This window comes from Achroia grisella, unplaced genomic scaffold, assembly GCF_030625045.1.
Source record: "Achroia grisella isolate CSIRO2021 unplaced genomic scaffold, CSIRO_AGI_Agris_v1 utg540, whole genome shotgun sequence".
In the NCBI taxonomy this organism is placed as follows: Eukaryota; Metazoa; Arthropoda; class Insecta; order Lepidoptera; family Pyralidae; genus Achroia; species Achroia grisella.
Genome location: NW_026712925.1, coordinates 3,105,325 through 3,123,885, shown reverse-complemented (window position 1 = coordinate 3,123,885; position 18,561 = coordinate 3,105,325). Strand labels below are relative to the sequence as shown.

At 31.0% G+C, this 18,561-nt stretch overlaps 2 protein-coding genes across 3 annotated transcripts; one reads left to right on the top strand and one right to left on the bottom strand.

Moving 5' to 3' along the window:
* The first annotated feature begins 674 nt into the window (after window positions 1–674).
* LOC131847719 (uncharacterized) lies at window positions 675–7,366 on the top strand. Of its 2 annotated transcripts, XM_059197356.1 has the most exons (6): window positions 675–783; window positions 1,399–1,581; window positions 2,304–2,451; window positions 4,025–4,168; window positions 5,631–5,844; window positions 6,190–7,366. In XM_059197356.1, the coding sequence occupies exons 1-6, from the start codon at window positions 708–710 to the stop codon at window positions 7,171–7,173; spliced, it is 1,749 nt and encodes a 582-aa protein (XP_059053339.1). In that variant the 5' UTR covers window positions 675–707; the 3' UTR covers window positions 7,174–7,366. The 2 variants fall into 2 exon arrangements, with proteins under 2 accessions (XP_059053339.1, XP_059053340.1); XM_059197357.1 differs by lacking the exons at window positions 675–783; window positions 1,399–1,581 and adding an exon at window positions 2,041–2,113.
* Window positions 7,367–10,066: 2,700 nt separating this feature from the next.
* LOC131847787 (probable cytochrome P450 6a13) lies at window positions 10,067–17,899 on the bottom strand. Its single transcript, XM_059197437.1, has 5 exons — window positions 17,094–17,899; window positions 15,338–15,540; window positions 14,150–14,398; window positions 13,409–13,660; window positions 10,067–11,346 (listed from the first exon to the last, which is right to left on the bottom strand). The coding sequence occupies exons 1-5, from the start codon at window positions 17,741–17,743 to the stop codon at window positions 11,162–11,164; spliced, it is 1,539 nt and encodes a 512-aa protein (XP_059053420.1). The 5' UTR covers window positions 17,744–17,899; the 3' UTR covers window positions 10,067–11,161.
* Between the last annotated feature and the right edge of the window lie 662 nt (window positions 17,900–18,561).

Here is an 18,561-nt window from a genome sequence, read left to right as displayed (position 1 = left end):
TATGAGCACTTATTACTTATCGACATTACTTACTTATTTAACGTTGATATCAACCGTTCCAGTTCATACTATTATTAGGTACTCATTGGTATTACTTAGGTATTCATTGGCATTTTTTTTATTTAGTTATACTTCTTATACGAACAATTTTTATTCAACTTTATGATTATTTTATACTATTTATTGTATATATCAACTATTTTAACGGACTAATATCGGTATGTAAATTAAACTTGTGTTATAAATGTTATTTATTAATAATTACGTATCTAAGGAAACTTATCCTATTAAGTTATAAAGTTTATGAGAATTCATGACGATTCGACGTACACTTACTTCGAAAAAGGTCGTAATACATTTAAAGTATTTCTAATTTATAAATTAAAATATTTATAGGTAAAATGAAATTCTATGATAATATTAGGTAAACATTGCTTACGAATAAAAAAAATAAGTTACCTACTCTTTAAAAAAATCCGTAAGTATAAAAAACCTATGTTCGTGATATATATTTTTTAATGTTTAATACAATATTTAAATTGATAAATATTAAAACTTACTTACTTACTAGCCACATACCTATATTATAACATCTATTCTATCTCGTGCCATCACTCGACAAGATGACATTTTATTGACAGAATAATAATGATTTGCGTTTAAATCGGATAAATTTGGATAATCACCCAATTGGATAGATATATAAAATGGATAGAATTTGCCTATTCGAAGAATATAGATTAGTGGAACGAGGAGAAAACGAAGTAAATGGAGCTTGGAAAGGTAATTCTATCTTCACATCAGTTTCATTTAGGAATATATGGGACACAGATATATAGGACACAATAATAAAATAAAGGCGCGAAAAGCACACACACATTTCTTTTAATTTATTAATTTTATTTATTCGTCTTACACATAAATTAAATTTACATGACAGTATCGGTGTCTTGTAGGAAATAAACACACACAATTAAAAAGAGAATGAAACAAAGCCAACAAGAATATCATATTACAGAAAAGTATGGTAGTGGTTTAATATTAATAATATTTTCACAAATAAATAAAATATAATAATTAATACGACTAGCGATTCAATTCAATTTTAATTTTATGTTCAAACCATCCAGGAACTCATTGAAATATACTTACTTACGAAAATACATACATATCAGTCTGGATGTTCAGGAGGACTTAAGTGACAAACATAAGTACTGAAAAGAATATTTTATTATTTATTTTGAAATTTACAAATATATTATATATATTAAGATGCTCATTACGACACCGGTTAAGTGAACGACAGTTCTATTCATTATTGACCTATAACAACGAAGTTTACAACTCCTAATAAAATCAAATCGCAATATCATTTACCACCGCTATATCACTCTCCAGGCGCTCATCTCCTTCTGTTCTTCATGGCCTTCGTGTTCGGTTCCTTCTGCACTTTCTGTTTCCATATGCTGATGTACCTTTTTGATGAGAAGTGTGTACTTTTTCCTAAATTGCAATCACTGACATCACTATCCCACAATGTCATATACGAGTTCATACCCATGGATAAGGAAACAGCCAACTGTAAGTTTCAATGTAATATAATTTTATCCATTTAAGGTAAACGGAAATAATCAATCAATCAATCTTATTTTCGATTTTTATTATATATTTGGTATATATAATGAGAAATGGGCTGTGATCTTGTTTGGCATTCTAATTAGATGAAAAAATCTAAGAGACCATATTATGTACATAAAAGTTTCGTACTAAAATGGTTAATGTAATGTGAGTATTAAGTTTTACTGATTTACCATACAATAAAGCCTCACCCCTATATAATATTTTATATACTAACACCGTCTGATTAGAACCTGCGTTGATCCCTACTCGTAAATCTACCAATCGATTGAGATTATTTATGCATACAGGTACTTAGTATGCAGTATGTTATTAGTATAGTTATTGTTTTCTTGCTGCTACTATTATTACATATAAAGCGCAAAATATATTAATGTAAACGATTCATTCAACTGAAATGAAGTAGCCAGAGGCATTGAATAGGACGCAAAACTTTTCATGTTGATATTTCGCATATCATCCAACTTGGCAGGATGTAAGCCGCCTCTTGGATTAATTCGATTTGTTATGGGTGTATAAAACAGTCAAGAACGCACATAAATTAACACGAAGTTTTTTAGTGTAGACTAAATTCGAAATCATGACAGGCCTAAGTCGGGGTGTAAACCAGGACGGCATGCGGCACAATGCTAACTAAATAATTTATTAATTAACTTACATTACAGTGCTGCCAGTGGATTTCCTAAACACTCAATGGATGGAAAAGAGTGCTTGCTATCTACCAACTTATGTGCCTCTGGTGTCCGGTATCTTCGGACTTGTGTGGACCACTATGTTTCTTATGTGTTCTACAGGTAGCAGGACGTTGACAGGGTAAACATTATTTTATCTACCGACATAACTTACACGTCAGTAATTTTCTCTCTTATATTTATTTTCCGTGTAAATAACGCAATATTTTGTAATATAATATATATATTTCTTTTATAACACAGGGGACAAACGAGCATGCGGCTCACCTGATGGTAAGTGATTTCCGCCGCCCATGACCACCCGCAACATCAGGGGAAATGCAAGGACGTTTTCGGCCTTTTAAAAAGGAATAAGCTCTTTTCTTGAAGGTTTCAACATCGTATCGGTTCGGAAATACCATTGCTGGAAGGTGATTCCACAATATGTTGGTGCGTGACAAAAAGTTTCTATAAAATCGCACTGTGAAGGATCGCCATTCTTCCAGATGGTCAGGATGGTATTTTAGTTTCTGGTGGGTGGTACGGTGGTGAAATTCAGCAGCTGGTATTAATCCGAACAATTCCTCAGTACACTCCCCGGGATATAATCGGTAGAAAATGCACAGAGATGCAATATCTCGCCGCAGAGCCAATGGGTATATATCTACCAATTTGTTCAATAAAAATATTTCATGATTTTTTTCACGTCATTTTGACACTAAAATCAAGTGATATATTTTACGAAAAAAAATACATTTTTGTAGATATTAAACTTTATATTTAGAAAATAGACTATAATAAAAATAATCTTTAATATAAATAAACTTTACTATTCTTCGGAATACAATAAGTATAACTTGCTTGTTGTTATTTTAATCAAATATCGTACAACTTTACAAATTTTGTAATAATATCAAATGGCACGAAATATAGCAAAACGAAGTATAATAGGAAAAAATATTTGAGTATTATGTAATTTAGGTTGAGTAACGTAATAAATCAGTCATAGTTTTAAGACAGACTAATTCCTAGAAGCAGCACTCGTTCAAAAATTCAATAAATCACCTAAGTACATAATGTAAAAAAACCGGTAACGTTTCTAATTTTGATAAATTGTAATAGCTCATGCTGTTAAGGTAAGAACTCCAATACCGGTTCTTTAACAGGACAGATGTGTAGATAGGTATTTACGAGATCAAAATGTCCCTACATACTTAATACAGAGGTTAGTAAACTTTACAATGTCAAACATACTTAACTAAATTAAGGTTATTAACGCTTAATTATATTCACACATATTAATTCGGTTATAAACCTCTAACTCGATTAACTACTTACAGCACATATTACCACATACTCTTATGATAATATATAAATAATAAAGGTATGACATAAACATATCTATTCTCTATTCTAATCTTCAACAAATTTAATAAATCTTTTTATTTTCGGTATATTTCTTTTTTTACTTGTCCTTTTAATTATAATACATACCTATCTAATAATCTACCTGAATAGTATTTTTTTCAAAAATATTTCATTCTGTATATCTAAAAATATGCCAATAGGTGTGCCACCTATCCATCGACTCTTTTCTTATTATCACCTTCTTTACCTAAAAGGTGTCTGGATGAGATTGCTCAGCGATAAGACAGTTTTTTTGTATTAGTTCATGTAAATTTATTCTTTTATTTATTTTCTTTGTCTTTGTTCAGATTGCAGCGTCCTTGGCGGATATTACTACCTGTATTTGTATTCTCCTTGGCAATGGGGGGACTCTGCGTTTATTCGTCTGCTGTTACCCACTACGGCTTGCAAGAGTTATGCCACAAATTAAGCGAGATCACTGGTAGCCCTACGTTAGTACTCAATTATTGACTTAATTTCTATTTTTTTTTCTCTCTTTATTTGAAATAATAATATTTTTTAGCGAAATGTACTTTGTATGCGTGGGTATGTATCACCTATATTTGTCACCAAGCTATGCCATGATATATGCCAGTGATATTATAGGAATATAGAAGCTAGATACCTTAGGTCGAAACAGCAAAGTAATACAGTTGACATACCTACAGGTATGTAGACAGCGGTCGTTACGAGCTTCATGCGGTCGGATGGGCCAACCGTTCGTTTGCCATTCCAGCAAATAAATAGAAACATAATAATTAATAAATAATATTATATAATTATGTAAAATTAAGTAATAAATCATTATGAACAAAATTATGAAAAAATAATAATTAATCATGTGTTGTCAATAATGTAAAATATATCTTCATCTTTCATTCGTGGTAAAAGCAATTATTTGGGAGCGATATACAGACAAATATACAAATATTCTACGTTTATTTCAATTACATTTATTATAAACAAAACAGTCGTTCTTCTTTCTTTCATGTCAGTTGGAACTTAACTTCAAAAATATTATTTATAAAACAATTTGCTGCTAGTGAAAATAAATCTAAATCTGTAAAATAATGATTACGACCTCATGGCACGCCTCCATGGTGCACGATCACTTGCATTGGTTGTGCAATTCTTATGTGAAAATATGCGGAAAGATAAGCCGCTGCATGAGCGACACGATCTGCTAGGTACCCGATATAGCAATTGGTAATTTAATTGGTTAGATAGACATATATTTATATAAGAACACTAAATTAAAAAGCATCCGTCGTCTGTTAGAAAAAAATTGGCGAAGTTATTACGACAACATTTGTGTGTAACCAGAAAATTATTTTCTATACCATAATGTACGTAATGCAATATGGTTACTATTTACGATTTATTTTTTTCTGTCTACATTCATTTTTTATTTTTTGCTTACTCTTAGTGCTAAGCAAGAAAAGAAAAGATACCTATAGTTATATATTATATATGGATGTACAGTATGATGCAGTATAAATTATAAAATTGGACTTTGTCTATTATATATATTAACGATGTGTTAAAAGTTTCTAGACAACTGGAGACTGTTACAGCTAAGATCCCATAACCGATTTGGATACAAGTAAAAATATGACTAGTTTGTTAAACAGATTCTTAATAGATGCGCAAACTCTTAAAATTAACCAATAATACTGATTATGGTTTATTAGTAGATATCATAAGCTACAAAGGTTAGTTTGAAATGTAAGATACATACATTGCATTAAAAAGTTTGTACTGTAATGGTTCAAAATATTTAATTTATTGTAACCGTAATATGTTTGCATTTATAAAGATTAATGTAGTTTGATTCTAATTCTAGTCTAGATGTAACTATCGAGAGTTTATTTATCTTCGATGTAATCGTTTGCTAATTGATATAATCTATTACAGCTGCACATACACCGTTAATGTTGCTACGCTGGCGTACGAAAGGCGTATTCGAGGTGTGTACCAGGCTACTAGGCTGACGATCCTATCGGCTTGGTTACATACCGCCTGTTGGTTGCTATCTGCACTACTGACTCTGGCTCGAGTGCTGTTGGTAGTAGACTTCCAGCTGGTGCGAGTAAACGTAGAACTTGTTGGGAACGTTGATAGAATACTGGTAATAGAAAAGCTCATTTATGTAAGATATATCGATTCGTTGTGGGTCTTTGCTATCTTTTGCCAAATGTTATTTACATAATTGTATTGTATCGGATACAATTATATAATATAAAGCGCTATATAATACATATGTCCTGGAGCTAACTTACTTCCTCTCAATTCAGCTTTAAAACAGATTGAAAATAAGAAATTTTGGATTTGATAGGATTGTATGTGTACTATTTGACAGTTAGCTGCAAATAACAGATTCCCCAAATATCGAAAGAGAAAATACAAATGAGAAATATTATAACAATTCTTATTTGTATTTTCAATTAAAAATGAGAACACAATATATTTTCAGGAACGTTATGAAAAACCAATTCATATAATATCGCCAGAAGATTGGTTCAACACTGAAAACGATTCTCAAAAGTCATTGCCAATTCGATTACAGAGCAAAGTACAATTCCAAGATACTACAGGTACAGATAAAGATATATTTGTAGACGACATTAAAGAACTTTACAAGGCAGAAAGTGATATTTTGGATACTAAACGAAAGAAATCAGAACTTTCATTGTTACCGGAAGAGCGGTATAAAATAGCCAAGATACTTGCTTACAAATATGTACCAAAACAATATAAGTTTATTGTAAAAATACTATATGACCTTGTTGAAAATATAAATTTGTCCGAAATTGATAGCGAATCGCCTTCAAGTATTTACGAGCGACCCAGTGAAATATTAACTATTACACGTCAGTATGGACAAGAGAAAATATCATCAAAGGTTCAGTATGAACCGCGATCTAGTAAGTCTGATGAAGTTACTTCTATAGATGACCACGACACTGAAATTTCAATGGAAATAAAAACAAACTTGATAGAAGAAAAATTACATAAGCAATTACTTGAGCTACCTATGTTGCCTAGTTCTTCCAAGTCTGGAACTAGGATGTCACTACAGGTAAAAAACAAAGAAAAAATTTTTTTTGAATCTACCTTGAATATTACGGATGATCTGAAAAAAACTATTAAAGCTAATTTAACCCAATTAGAACAGGAACACCCAGCTCGAATGAGTACTGAATCAATAAAAATGACTAAAAAGTCTAATCTTAAACAAATAAGTGTTCAAACCAATAAGATAAAAAAGAGTTCTACCAAAGCTCAAAAAGTGTATATAGCGGAGTCTACAAGTGTTACTGAAGAAAAAGACCAAGAAACTCAATGCCCTATTACTGAGGAAGAATCGGACAACGAAACAGTTACTCTGTCTAAAATAAAACAACCTGAGGAAATCGATCAAGCAACGCAAACTTTAAAAAAAGAAAAACAAGATTAGTATATACCACATGTTAGGTACTCGTATCTTATCATATCGATCGTCACATATATTAGTGAAGACTCTTATAATAAGTAAGTACTTTTTTGTTCGGTATAAATTTGTTTGTTTTTATTTAGTGTTTAATTATTTGATAATACCACAGATAAGGTAATATTACATAGTTGATACCATACTTTAAATTACTTTATTACGGAAGTAGGAGTAATATCTGCAATATTTTGCACTAACTTTGCCAAAACTGAATAAATTTGATGACTAACTGATGCTAATTTTTGCAATCTATATAGTCTTTATTCCCATGAAGACCTAAAATAAATTTCATCGGTATTGGTAATCAGTTGAGAAATCATGAATATGATAAACCATTTTAAAATATTTATTGATTTATCAATTATAAACATAAAATGAAATCTTTCCTCTTAGTAATATTTATTTTTAATCTACTATGTATAATATAGTAGCATTATGTCGGTGAACTGAGTCTTTTGTCAAATTGTAACTTACCTACATCAATTAAGTTACTCAACACAAACTTGCTAATTTGCTAATCAAATATAAATAAATCGTACGACATAATATTCCACACTATACCTATCGAAGATTTCGCCAACCGATTTATAGTAATGCCCTCATTTTGACAACTACATTAACATTCATAATATCGTGACATTTATGAACTTGTACAAAGATTTTAATTTAATATTTAAATATGATCACAGACATCATGTCATCATGTAATACCCCAGAAGTCCCTTATATGTTGCCAATCCTAAATACTAAGGTGTCACAACTCCGCAACAACAGAACTATAGCTTTCAAAGCAAGCTACTAAATAGCAAAAAATATTACATAGACAATTTTATGTAAAGTCTATCTTTAAAAATATTCCAGAACATTTGTGACTATTATTTAGTTTGCAAATTCGAAGGCTTATTTATTCACATAGAACAATCCAAACACTACATTTTATTAGGAAACCCATCAACCTTGTCCTACTCGAGTACTCATTAGGTAGGTACATTATTTACTTTAACTGCATAAAAGAAATGGTAGGTGTTATGTTATATGTGATATGTTAGCTGTAATTTTGTTGAAATTTTGTCTAAATATGAAATTAAAAAAAAAATATGGGTACTAGCGAACAGATATAAATACATAAATACATTTTTGTAACATACATAATGTACATACACACACATACAGGTATGCTAAACGGCTAGACCTCAGAGACCGTTTACGTGGTATAACTGTATTCACAAAACTCAAGATTTTACAAGAAACAAAGGAATTTTTCCTTATTATTATTGCATATTTTAAAGACAGGCGAATTATTTTAGGTGACAACCAAAACCAAACTTTACATGTACCAAAATATAACTATGTACTGCGGCTGTCAAATCTGTATAGCAGGTAATAAAACCAAAAGGGGTGATAAAATATATAAACGGAAATGCTCATCATTTTATTATTACTTTAAAAACAGTAACATACTGTTCACACTATATTTCATTATTCCTTGTGTTCATTTTATAATATGGTAATACTAGTTAGGTATGTATACATATCTACTTATTTATTATTTGGTAGGCAACGCTTTCCCAATCAAGATACCTTTGAAGGGCGATAAACGCTTACTGAATAATAAAGGTTAATCGCTACATTAGCATTCATAAAAATTAGTGGTTTTTATGAATATTAAGTATATTAAGTATCTTCGTAATGTTATATTAAATTGTCAATTTAATTGTCCACGAACGAAGAGAAATTTTGTGGAACTATAGATACAATCTTTGTCTACAAATACAAATCTGTGACATATATATATATATATATATATATATATATATATATATATATATATATGTCCCAGATATAGCAAACTGAGAAAATATATACATAAATATTTATAAATAAAATATATGTGAAGATGACTAGGTACCTACAGTCATCTTCACAGTACGAGTAAGTACCTATATGTCACTACAGTTTGATGATTCCAGTTTTTTAGGATACACAAATTTTAATTACCTACTAGGTACTATCGTAACAATGAAGAATGTTAACTAATTTTGAACATTAGCTTTCCATATTCTCTGTCAAAAATAAAAAAATATAAGTGAAAGAATTACTTCAATACGTCAATTATTTTCTGATTTATAGAAGTAAACGTGCGATACGGACTCGTGTGACGGTGTGACGTCATAGTACAACACTCAGTCCGCTCGCGCTCTCAGCACGGAGTCGTCTTACTTTTCATTAGAAATTTTAAATATCTTCAAAAATTACCAAACCAAATACTAGAAAGTCATGTGTTGTGCCGAAATACAACCAAAGTAATAGTTATTTTTATAATAATCACAAAAAAATCCAACAAATTTGATAACAGTCGTCGGGTCCTCTCCTCGACGATGCCCACATTAAAAATACTATAGTACGTGTACAGCCTCTGTTGGCGGCACAATCTTCGCAAGTTACGTTTAAAACTTCTTGGTTGTTTTCATTACATTCTAAACTGCAACGGTACCGTGTGGTACGTACGCGGTGTTCGCGCGTGATTCTGCATTTGACCATACAAACATCACTTGCCTTTTTACTTGTATGTAACCGATAGCATCATCACCAAAGCTGTCTCTTGCCGACTTGGAATAAGTTACAAATAAAAATAAATAAAACGGCCTACGTATTTTATTAATAAGACAAATCAAAATTAAAAAAAGATTTAGTACATCTGTTCAACTCACTCTACGGACGGAAGGTTTGGTACATCTGCCTATTTGAGTTGCAATACTTGCAATATGACATCAGTTGGGTATTTTTTTTAACAAAACAGCTTAAAACAGATAAATTATTTTCTAATAGCAAGAAAAGTGAAAAATTAACTTTGCATTTTTATTCCTCGCATTTCGACGTCAACGAAATCACTATTTGTTGATAAATAATGGGCAACCATTAATGCATCTATTTTAAGCATATTATACGATTGCCATTTTTGAATCCCTCATGCATTTAATTAATTAATAGAATAATAACGTAATGCGCGGATGAAAACAAAACAAAATACTGACGACTCGCTACTAAGTGGAGTGGACTGTTGTAAAATGACGTCACACGTCACGTGACTGTTAGCGGGACTCGAAATTTATCGTAAGTTTAAATGCCTATAAAATCAAAATTAATAGATATTTTTGACTAAAACAAAAACTAGTATATTTGTATTCATACAAACTTTACTATATCAAACTTTCGACCGATTTGGCATACCTAGTAACATTCTTCATTATACGGTCACAACCATTTAAAGCAGGCAATAATACTTTAGGAACAGCTTATTACAGTTTTAAAACATATGAAATCTTCTCTTATAAGGAATTGGTGTACTATATCTATGCATCGGTGGTTTTATAATATGAAAGCTTAATACGCTCAGATCAACAAATAAATCATAGAAAATGCGGACGATATATTATAGCCTATTGAAGCCATAGTTTATTTTTACTGTACATAGAGGTCCGTCTATAACTTTTGTAGGTCTGAGATACTAAGCAAAAATGTACACTTGACTTTCAAAATAATTATTAATATTATTGATAACTCTAAAGCTCGACTAAATCGACTGTAGGTATATTAGCGACAAAGGACATTATTAAGGCGGATTTAGTTTATACTTTTTTTATTTAGTTTATAGTTTATACTTTACTTTATATTCGTTCTTCCCTTACTTCTACTATACTATTATTACATATAAAATGAAAACCTCCTTAGGAATTCTGTATTCTCAATAGATAGCGTTACTAGTAGTATGTAATATTATATTATCTGTGCTTGTAGCAACATGAGTTCCAAAATCATTATGTGATTGATCAACCAATTCGCAAACTTTATTCTTGCGTAATTCAATTAGTCCAGTTGGTTTCAACACCTACTAATGAATCTATAAAGATCTGGAGATACAGTTGTTTCCAAAATTAGACTAAAATATATTTTCTTATGATGTAAGTCCATTATTGTTAAGTTCTCTAAGCTTAAGCCATACTCCTCCTTCAGCCGCCCACACTAGACAGGACGTTTTCAGTTTTAAAGGAACCGCCGTCCGTTCATCCAGAACCAACTCGTATTTTTGCAACATCTTAATTAAGGCCAGCTTTGATTGTATATATCCTTGGCGTGCTCCTGTAGCAAAAAAAAACAATATACTATATTTAATTACATATAATAAAAATAACACTAATAACAGACTATGTATACTTGAAAGATATATGAGCGAAATTACTATTAAACATTATGAACGTAATAAAACCAAAACAATGTAACTGTAAGGGCTATTCTGAGAAATAACTCGAATGATTTGAGGCGATTTTCACTAATTAATATTAGTAATCGTCATTTAAAATGTTGTTTGTTTTATTCCAATCTGTTTATAAAAGTTAACTCATTGCAGTGCGAATACGCACTGTAATGAACTCAAATAATAAATAATATAAATCGCAGATGAACTAATCAGAGGCCTTTGTATATTACTGTCATTTTAGATAATCATAACATCATTTGGCATTAGGAGCACATAAGCGGTTTTTTCCTTCACAGATATTTTGCAATAATACGTAGACCACATTTCAATTAATGACTTTATAATTCGCTAGTAAACGCTAATAAACAAGTAGAAATTGATGACAAAACACTCACAGTGATACGCCTGTTATAGGTATACTCCTGCGGCAACAAGGAAGTATATAAAAATTGTTTACACCTGTGCGATGAGACAACTAATTCTTGCAAATATTTTTATACTAATTATTTATTTAAATGAATGATTAATATAATATGATTACTGCCGGGTTTGCTGAGCAAAAATTAAACGCGGTTGTTGACAATTATAACAAATTTTAAATTAACAATATTCTTTTATTTTTAGAATGATGACACTAGTTCATTAATTAATGAGCACTAAGCTGTTTTATTAATAAATCATATTTGTATTATTTCTATGATAAAGCCAAAAAATTTGCTTTTACAAGGAACACAAGAATAAAATATGTACCTACGCGTCATTTGCCACCTTACCACTCAATGTTTAGTCGTCGATTACATATTTGTAAATTCCGAAACTTTACATTAATCCTTAAGTTGGTTTATAACTGCTTATGTGGCTCAGTAACAGTTAAGTAATTATTCTTCAGATCCTGATGAGAACGTTCAAATGACCTCAGCTGCAAAGCTGTAGTTAATGTAGCCACGATTACGAGCCATAGGTGAAGGATAAATACTCGTATTGACTACCTACCTAATGGAAAATTTACGTAACTATCCAGTTGTGAACTGATAACTTCCGTACCCTAATGCATTATATGACGGCGTTATCTGACCCTCAACTTGCTCATATAATAGAAAAATAATTTGTCAAGACAGACGCATAATAAATTACTTGTAATAAATAAATATACGATTTTACAATTTAATGAATATGCTTCTAAATAACAAAGTAATAAAGCAGTCAATCATCAGAGACAAGTTGAACTGCACTGACACAATGGAAATCAGATTCCCAGAGCATACTTGCTTACATTGCTTTAAAAAACTGTCAGTTACTTAGAAGCTTTTCATATGCAAATTTATTTAATTTGCTCTCCACAACCGGAGTCATCTTTGTCTTTATAGTATATACATACTAGCTGTCCCGGCAAACATTGTTTTGCCAAATAAATTAATAACGCTATAAAAAATAGGGGTTGGTGATAGAGGGGTGAAAATTTAGGGTTGTATGTATTTTTTAATAACACATAATAAAAAAATTCCCCAAAAAATAAAAAAATAATGTTAGTGGTGGACAACCCTTGTCACTTAGGGGTATGAAAAATAGATAGCCGATTCTCAGACCTACTGAATATGCATATAAAATTTTATAAAAATCCGTCAACCCGTTTGGGAGCAGTATGGTAACTAACATTGTGACACTAAAATTTTATAAATAAGATATCAAAATAAAATATAGTTATTAGAACACCTGTTGTTTTGTCTTTTATCTAATAGTATGAAACATAGTCGACTGTTGTCGTCTGACTGTTTCTAAAAAGTAACGGAATTTTATACGGTTATTACTATAATGTAGGGAACTTCTTCTGGAAGATTTATTATATATAATAGATACAGATATATATATATATATTATAGGAATACTGTACACTCATGCAAAGCAGGTCTAGCGACCTGCTTCAATAATTTCAATTTAACATACCTAAACATTTCCTTGGTCCTTCTCCAAAAGGCATCCACTGACAAGGATGAAACTTTGCTTTCTTTTCTGGCGCAAATCTTTCGGGATCAAATTTCTCGGGTTCGGGATAAAACTGTGGATCCATATGTATCGCTTGTATGGGCACAAATACTAATGTACCTTCTTCAATGACTACATCACTGTTGGGTAGCTTGTATGGCTTATTGCAACGCCGAAATATTGCTCGTAGCGCTGGATAGAGTCGCATCGTCTCTACAGAGAAATATTATAACGTAATGACACAATTGCTAAAGGGACTCCTTTTAATAATATGTATTAGTTATTATATTATATTTTTTAAGGTTTTTTATTTTAGGTTCTTAGTACGACAATTAAGTTTTGTAAATATCGAGAGTATATTGCTCAATGTGTTACAAGTTGTCAATGTTGTAAAAACAATTTAAGAAAAATAAAAACTATTAACTATAATTTTATAAAAAAAATATACCTCTAGATGAGCCATCGCCGCCGGAGTCGTGATGGAATGGTAACGTGACTCGATGACTCTAGTATAGCAATTCAAAGCAAACCGTTTTTTAGTGTATAGAAGGTAGAGTCTTAAACTCCAATCCTACCTTTCCGTTAATTAATTATATTTTTCCACACGGGTAAAATATACTGAAGTATTTAAATTGTGTCCTAATACAGTTATAAGGAGACATAACCTTTGAGTGTAAAAAATTACAAACAAAATCAACTTACCATCAAGCACCATATTCAGATAGATCATTTCGTTCTGCGCTTCATAAGTACACTCCCCGTCATACTTAGCCAGCACTCTGTCTATTTCATCCCTCACTTTTGTTTGAATGTGAGGATTTAGAGCGAGCTGGTAAGCTGCAAATTGTCCAGTCTTTGCCGAAGTCTCATATCCTGCTATCATGTACAACATAGCATTCGCTGCCACGTCGTTCATTGAGAATGGGAAATCGTGAACCCGTTTAATATCACCTGTGAAAAATTCACAGTAGGTCATAACAACAATAATTTAGTGAAATAAATTCATTAGAAATAATTAGTTACCTACAATTTGTATATTTATCGATCTTAATTTGTATAAATATTGAAAAAACTTCATAGGTAATTTAAAGTATTTCCTGACCACACAGATCGGTTAAAGTTAGTAATATCGTAGTTTCCACATTGATGCACTGATTTGAAATTTAAAATTCACTTTAAAATAAGTCACTACTTATTCAAGTAATAAATTTTGACGTTAAGATGGTTTTGACTATTTTGTCATGGTGAAGTAAAAAACACACAAACAAAATACATAAAAACGATTGATTGAAGTAATAACCTTGAAAATTCTCTAAGTTAGCATATTAATATGTGCACAAATCTCGTGTAAAAAAGTAAATTACGACCGATGACGTAATCATCATACAGACTCCCCCACCCCCATGTCATCCAAAATAAGCAAAGAAAAGACCCCCCCCCCCCCTATAGTGCTTACGTAATACTTGAACGGCCCCATATTAATATGAAAAAAATACTTATTCTGAAATTAATTGAACTTCAGAATAAGTATTTTTTTGATGTAAAGAATTCATCTTTCAAAGTTGAATTAACTGATGTAAAAAAATCATCTATTAAGATAATGTACTCTTAAAGTAATGAAATAGAAATTAGGTAAGTACGAACATTATGATTCCAATATAACTCTACAGAAAATCCTACAGTATTTTCTTTCCGGCGCGTTGTCTAAAGTACATATTTTTCATAAGTTAGTGCACTAATTGTTTGTGTTATTCTACCTATTGTATTAAACTTCTTATATTAGGTACCTGCCATATCAGCGGTCCTAGACTAAAATTCCTAATTTATTATTTGGTACTAGATTCTTAATTTACAGGTAGGTATCATATATCTGGATATATAAATGCTTACCGTTTTCACTGACAATTTGTCCATTCATCAAGTCAATAAGTGTTTGCAGAAAATCATTCCTCTTATAGTTATGTTTTTGGCGGTAGCTGACAGTTTCTTTAACCAAGCCATAGAAAAAGTTTTCCACCTTTCGACTGATACGTCTTATACGTAACTTGGAGAAAAGATCAGGAGCGATAAATGCAAATGCTCGTATAATAGACCTGGTGAAATATAAGAAACTTTATTGTAAAATGACTAATACTATTTGCGAAAAACAATGTATTTAAATGTATTTTTGTAATTATAATTGATACTGACGGCGTTGGTGGTCTCACACACCGAATTTTGTTTTAATTTAAAACCCCAGTAACATTTAAAATAGCTAAATTACCTAACATAAACCTTAACCGGTATATCTATGACAGTAAATGCTAATACTCGTATTTATACTCTTCCACGTAGTTATGTTGCGTCGCAAATTCGTTGTTTGAATCTCAAATACTTTGTAATCTGCATTTGAACTCATTTCACTAAAATAGAAAATATACGACAAGTACCGTTATTCTCGAAAACATCTCTATTACATCACGCTGATGATCCTCCTAAGGAAATATGACAACAGTTCCATCAGACTATGGAATAATTTTTGCTAAATAAGTATTGAATAGTCATTATTACCGATGGTATTTCACGAAATTCCTATGATCCTTTAATGATTCCATCCCTATACTTTATTTAATTTTACTTACTATTCAAATCAAAGTACCACACTCTTATCATTTTACTTTTAGTTGGTTAGATTGAAGTCATTTAAAACTCTACTAATGAACGCACTAGCAACTGTTATTAGGTATTCTTATATTAGATATTCGTATTTACCCACGCATCCATCAGTCCATATGACCATATGACGATGAGTTAATTCCTTCACCATACCAATTAGAATAATAGATACTTTTACATGTTCGTCCATATAACTAAAAACTTACGTCCCTCGTCATACCAAATAATAGATACGTTTAAATATGTGACAATCAATTTAGTGCCAAGAAGTGACAATTCTATAATAGTCTGTACCATCATCAGTACAATACTAAAGTATACGATACAATAATTGAAATTCTATATTCTGTGTGAACTTTCTAAATTATTGTAATTATATATCGGTACTTCTGTTTTTGTTTTATTGTTTAGTTGAGCATGAACTAGGAAATGCCTCACACGCAAGCCTAATCGGTTCAGCTGGCATATAACTAAATAAAACAGAGGTAAAATAAATGCAATCTACGTTGATTTGTATGTATGTATCTCTATGTAAAGTTAAGTAATGTAAGTATAAATATATCCCAAAAATTCCGACCATAATATCCATAATAAATTACTCTTCTTTTTGAATAAAAAAAGTTTAACTTCGTAATTAACTGAATCTGACAAAACCTGTTGAATTAATCTGACAAAAACAAGTAAGTCGAGTTTAAAATATTAATAATAAGAAAAGAACCCATATCATTATCATAATTATAACATAGGCCAATTCATACAACGAAAACTAAGCACAGTTTGTAACATTAGCCATGATACACTTAACAACTGATAGAAATACTTTTATTTGTAAATAAAAAGGAATCAAACAACTTTATACGAATTCTAATTTTATACATCTAATTTTACTTTTTCTAATTAATTATATCTATAATTAATGTTATTACCTACTAGCTACAAGGTCCTACAAATGCAAAAAAAAAATTATGAAATAGTATTAACACATACTTACCAGTATAGCGACTTTATTTCAAAATATTCACGTCCGCAACAGTCGAACTCTGATTGCGGATTCGTCAAACCGTTACATTCAACACCAAATCCAACATTTGCAATGATTTCCATAGCATATCTCTCATAGAATTCAGAAAAATCGATGGATTTCCCTTTCGAGTAGAGCATGTCAGCATAACTGCGAGCTTTATTTGCCACTCCCTCCACAAATGGATACATTGTTCTTAGTTTTCCGGAAGTAAACGTCGGCGACATTTTTAACCGTAACTGTCTCCAAGGCTTGCCAGAAATATTAAATAAATTTTCCGCTAACGGGTCATTGCGCCCTCCAGAGTAAATCCCACGTGATTGAAAGTGATCGAAATCACTAATCAAAATGTGCTTAGCCATTTCCAAATCATTCACACACAATACTGGCCGGTAAAATGAATACATGCCCACGTAGGGTAAATTTTTAAATTTAACATAACTGTCACAGTATGGTTGAAAAAACTGATCTTTTCTTCTGAGTGCATCACGTATATTACCATAGGGAAACACAGGTTTCGGACCATTCACGCCTTTTCTTGACCAATAAGTAAACTTGTATTGAAACCAAATATAAGTCAAAATAACCACTGCGGCTAACAAAACAAAAAATACAGCCATGATAGTCACTTCACTTGTAATATATTTATATGAAATTTGGATTAAAAAAATAAGTTTTCATCTCAAAATTAATTATAGTTTAATATTTGAATTTAATTTAGAATTTAAACATTTTCAATGTATTTTTTTATTCTCTGTGTGTGCACTCTCGCAGTGTTTGCGACAACAGCAGCAACTGAGGTACCGAAGGTTACCTACTACATATATTGGAACCAACATTTCAAAATAATATAAGCCAAGTGAGGTCACAAACTTGACTAAAAGCAAACTTAATATTAACTACTAAAAACCACTTGCCCCCATAACAAAAATTTTATTTTCAAAGTATACCTAGGTACCTACCAGATCGAACACGTTATTAAAATAAAATTGCCACAAAAAACAATAAACAAAACGTAAAAGTCAAGCGTTACACAAATTATTTCTGAAATTTCTGTCTATTTACTGTCGCATAAATATTATTTGCGGTTAGAAATTTGAATTAGGCACATTTAGCTAGAAACCAACGAATACCACGATCTACTGCCTGCTACTATCCCTTGATTTAAATACCCAAGAGGTAGTGCAAATAGAAGTGGGAAACCATAAACTGAAGCAGGCCACATAATAACTGATATCAATTTAATTCAGATTCTCAATATGTCAAATAAATAATATTAATGTTGCTACTTGCTGTGAAATTACTTTCACTAAGCGCTAGTAAGATAAAATTGAAAGTAGTTGCAATATTGAGATACTGCAATTAATTTCAATTTTTTCAATCTATTACCAAATCATAATTATCAACCACAACCTTGAACTTGAATCAGGAGTGATAG